Source organism: Nansenia antarctica (genome assembly GCF_963989245.1).
Source record: "Nansenia antarctica genome assembly, contig: SCAFFOLD_242, whole genome shotgun sequence".
In the NCBI taxonomy this organism is placed as follows: domain Eukaryota; kingdom Metazoa; phylum Chordata; class Actinopteri; order Argentiniformes; family Microstomatidae; genus Nansenia; species Nansenia antarctica.
The window spans coordinates 64,270-69,269 of record NW_027663143.1 but is presented as its reverse complement, the minus strand read 5'-3'; the positions used below and the strand labels follow the sequence as shown (position 1 = coordinate 69,269).

At 54.7% G+C, this 5,000-nt stretch overlaps 2 protein-coding genes across 2 annotated transcripts in view; both read right to left on the bottom strand.

Annotated features, from left to right (window-relative positions):
• LOC308175262 (cathepsin B-like) overlaps nucleotides 1–3,237 on the bottom strand; it is a gene marked incomplete at its 3' end in the record, with an annotated part of 27,646 nt that extends 24,409 nt beyond the window's left edge. Inside the window, exon 1 of the mRNA XM_080550963.1 lies at nucleotides 3,138–3,237. The remainder of the gene's footprint in view (nucleotides 1–3,137) is intronic.
• A 1,415-nt stretch (nucleotides 3,238–4,652) lies between these two features.
• The window catches only part of fdft1 (farnesyl-diphosphate farnesyltransferase 1), a 21,199-nt gene continuing 20,851 nt past the window's right edge, over nucleotides 4,653–5,000 (bottom strand). Inside the window, 2 exon segments of the mRNA XM_080550962.1 lie at nucleotides 4,653–4,879; nucleotides 4,882–4,990. Of these exon segments, the coding sequence (XP_080407088.1) occupies nucleotides 4,755–4,879; nucleotides 4,882–4,990 (234 nt within the window). The 3' untranslated portion in view covers nucleotides 4,653–4,754.

The window sequence follows — 5,000 nt, the reverse complement described above, 5'->3', positions numbered from 1 at the left end:
ACCCTGACACCAGAGAGACAGACAGCCACACCCTGACACCAGAGAGACAGACAGCCTCACCCTGACACCAGAGAGACAGACAGCCACACCCTGACACCAGAGAGACAGACAGCCACACCCTGACACCAGAGAGACAGACAGCCACACCCTGACACCAGAGAGACAGACAGCCACACCCTGACACCAGAGAGACAGACAGCCTAACCCTGACACCAGAGAGACAGACAGCCACACCCTGACACCAGAGAGACAGACAGCCACACCCTGACACCAGAGAGACAGACAGCCACACCCTGACACCAGAGAGACAGACAGCCTAACCCTGACACCAGAGAGACAGACAGCCACACCCTGACACCAGAGAGACAGACAGCCTAACCCTGGAACCCAGAGAGACAGACAGCCACACCCTGACACCAGAGAGACAGACAGCCACACCCTGACACCAGAGAGACAGACAGCCAACCCTGACACCAGAGAGACAGACAGCCACACCCTGACACCAGAGAGACAGACAGCCACACCCTGACACCAGAGAGACAGACAGCCACACCCTGACACCAGAGAGACAGACAGCCTAACCCTGACACCAGAGAGACAGACAGCCACACCCTGACACCAAGAGACAGACAGCCACACCCTGACACCAGAGAGACAGACAGCCACACCCTGACACCAGAGAGACAGACAGCCACACCCTGACACCAGAGAGACAGACAGCCACACCCTGACACCAGAGAGACAGACAGCCACACCCTGACCACCAGAGAGACAGACAGCCACACCCTGACACCAGAGAGACAGACAGCCACACCCTGACACCAGAGAGACAGACAGCCACACCCTGACACCAGAGAGACAGACAGCCACACCCTGACACCAGAGAGACAGACAGCCACACCCTGACACCAGAGAGACAGACAGCCAACCCTGACACCAGAGAGACAGACAGCCTAACCCTGACACCAGAGAGACAGACAGCCACACCCTGACACCAGAGAGACAGACAGCCACACCCTGACACCAGAGAGACAGACAGCCACACCCTGACACCAGAGAGACAGACAGACACTGACACCAGAGAGACAGACAGCCACACCCTGACACCAGAGAGACAGACAGCCACAACCCTGACACCAGAGAGACAGACAGCCACACCCTGACACCAGAGAGACAGACAGCCACACCCTGACACCAGAGAGACAGACAGCCACACCCTGACACCAGAGAGACAGACAGCCACACCCTGACACCAGAGAGACAGACAGCCACACCCTGACACCAGAGAGACAGACAGCCACACCCTGACACCAGAGAGACAGACAGCCACACCCTGACACCAGAGAGACAGACAGCCACACCCTGACACCAGAGAGACAGACAGCCACACCCTGACACCAGAGAGACAGACAGCCACACCCTGACACCAGAGAGACAGACAGCCACACCCTGACACCAGAGAGACAGACAGCCACACCCTGACACCAGAGAGACAGACAGCCACACCCTGACACCAGAGAGACAGACAGCCACACCCTGACACCAGAGAGACAGACAGCCACACCCTGACACCAGAGAGACAGACAGCCACACCCTGACACCAGAGAGACAGACAGCCACACCCTGACACCAGAGAGGACAGACAGCCACACCCTGACACCAGAGAGACAGACAGCCACACCCTGACACCAGAGAGACAGACAGCCACACCCTGACACCAGAGAGACAGACAGCCACACCCTGACACCAGAGAGACAGACAGCCACACCCTGACACCAGAGAGACAGACAGCCACACCCTGACACCAGAGAGACAGACAGCCACACCCTGACACCAGAGAGACAGACAGCCACACCCTGACACCAGAGAGACAGACAGCCACACCCTGACACCAGAGAGACAGACAGCCACACCCTGACACCAGAGAGACAGACAGCCACACCCTGACACCAGAGAGACAGACAGCCACACCCTGACACCAGAGAGACAGACAGACACACCCTGACACCAGAGAGACAGACAGCCACACCCTGACACCAGAGAGACAGACAGACACACCCTGACACCAGAGAGACAGACAGCCACACCCTGACACAGAGAGACAGACAGCCACACCCTGACACCAGAGAGACAGACAGCCACACCCTGACACCAGAGAGACAGACAGCCACACCCTGACACCAGAGAGACAGACAGCCACACCCTGACACCAGAGAGACAGACAGCCACACCCTGACACCAGAGAGACAGACAGCCACACCCTGACACCAGAGAGACAGACAGCCACACCCTGACACCAGAGAGACAGACAGCCACACCCTGACACCAGAGAGACAGACAGCCACACCTGACACCAGAGAGACAGACAGCCACACCCTGACACCAGAGAGACAGACAGCCACACCCTGACACCAGAGAGACAGACAGCCACACCCTGACACCAGAGAGACAGACAGCCACACCCTGACACCAGAGAGACAGACAGCCACACCCTGACACCAGAGAGACAGACAGCCACACCCTGACACCAGAGAGACAGACAGCCACACCCTGACACCAGAGAGCAGACAGCCACACCCTGACACCAGAGAGACAGACAGCCTAACCCTGACACCAGAGAGACAGACAGCCACACCCTGACACCAGAGAGACAGACAGCCACACCCTGACACCAGAGAGACAGACAGCCACACCCTGACACCAGAGAGACAGACAGCCACACCCTGACACCAGAGAGACAGACAGCCACACCCTGACACCAGAGACAGACAGCCACACCCTGACACCAGAGAGACAGACAGCCACACCCTGACACCAGAGAGACAGACAGCCACACCCTGACACCAGAGAGACAGACAGCCACACCCTGACACCAGAGAGACAGACAGCCACACCCTGACACCAGAGAGACAGACAGCCACACCCTGACACCAGAGAGACAGACAGCCACACCCTGACACCAGAGAGACAGACAGCTAGAACAGACACCTGTTACAGAGAGAGGGTTATTATTATTATTATTATTATTATTATTATTATTATTAGCAACAGCCGCAAGCAACGACAAGGTCACCTGCAGGGTCTCTCTACCTGTCCGTCTCCACAACACAACAACAAACACCTGGCGAGGAACACACCTGATACACACCTGTCTGCTGCTGGTGGTGGGGGGTAGAGGTCGGAGGTCACTCTGCCTGTCTGCTGGTGGTGGGTAGAGGTCGGAGGTCAGCGTTAGGGTTCTTCTCTCCACCTCAGCCAGACTCGGTATGAGTGTCGATCTCTGCAGCCTGTCCTTTTCACAAGGAGCCAGAATAGACGTCACATGATGAGGCCATTTGTGTGTGTGTGTGTGTGTGTGTGTGTGTGTGTGTGTGTGTGTGGGTGTGTGTGTGTGTGTGGGTGTGTTGTGTGTGTGTGTGCGTGCGTGCGGGTGTGTGTGTGTGTGTGATTATATTATATTATGATTATATGACAGCCGGTGTGACATTGGGGAGGTCAAAGGTGGACTTGGCCTTTGTTATGTGTTGGAGAGAGAGAGTGTTCTCTGTCCAGGGGGACATTGAGGCGTGACGTGCGGCTCAGCTAACAGTCGTACAGAAACTTTACAGTCTGGAACCCTAACCCTATAAAACTATCTGTCCGCAAAGTCACTGACCTCAGAGCAGGTTGTAAAGTTCATATAAACTAAGTTCATATAAACAGATCGTAACATGTATCATAATCATATAAACTAAGTACATATAAACTTTGTTGATCCCTGATGACAAAGCAAAAAAAAACACACCCGTAGACAATATCCACATTTCTCCCTTTTTATTATTTGTTCAATTATGTACAAATCAAAACCTCACATTACATAGCAATGTTCATTTACATCTCTTTTGGTTCAGTAGAAAGTTACATTAGCTAGCCTTAGCTAGCTAGCCTTTCTACTGACCAAAGCTCTGTGTTAAGGACACTTAGCAGCCAGCTAAGAAGCTTTGCTGCACCCCCCCGCCCCCCCCCCCCCTCCGTTATATCCTAACAAAAGCCCTTTCAATACACGGGTCCAAAATGTCACAAAACCATAATTGTGCGCAACCAACCTTTAAAACAACAGTTAGTCAACCAACCTTTAAAACAACAGTTAGTCAACCAACCTTTAAAACAACAGTTAGTCAACCAACCTTTAAAACAACAGTGTGTATTTGATGTCAGGTGTGTGTAGTTCATGTAAGGTGTGTGTATTTGATGTCAGGTGTGTGTAGTTGCATGTAAGGTGTGTGTATTTGATGTCAGGTGTGTGTAGTTCATGTAAGGTGTGTGTATTTGATGTCAGGTGTGTGTAGTTCATGTAAGGTGTGTGTATTTGATGTCAGGTGTGTGTAGTTCAGGTGTGTAGTTTCAGGTGTGTAGTTCAGGTGTGTGTTGGGTGGGAAAATAGTGCAACAGAGAGCAAGATGGACTATTGCAAATCACCATCACACACAACAACACAACCCTCCCCCCCTCTCTCTCTACCCCCCTCCCTCTCTCTCTCTACCCCTCCCTCTCTCTCTACCCCTCCCTCTCTCTCTCTCTCTCTCCCTCTCTCTCTCTCTGTCTCTCTCTCTCCCTCTCTCTGTCTCTCTCTCTCTCTTCCCTCTCTCTCCCTCCCCCTCTCTCTCCCTCTCCCACTCTCTCTCTCTCTCTCTCTCTCTCTCTCTCTCTCTCTCTCTCTCAGGGGCGGGGTCAGTGGGGCTCGGGGGCGGGGTCAGTGGGGCTGGGGGGCGGGGTCAGTGGCCCTGCATGTCGGAGGAGGAGGCGGAGCCTGGAGGCTGCCCAGCTGCAGTACTGAGGTACTGCCAGGAGAGGGCGGCCAGGAGCATGGCGGCGGAGAGGTACATGGGGGAGAGGTGGGGGCGCGGGAGGGCTGGGCAGGGGGGGGCAGGGAGGAGCGCTCCTGGATCACACCCAGGATCTCGACGGTCCGCTCCCGGGACGGGTCTGTCAGGGACACCCTCACCAACATCTGAGAGGGG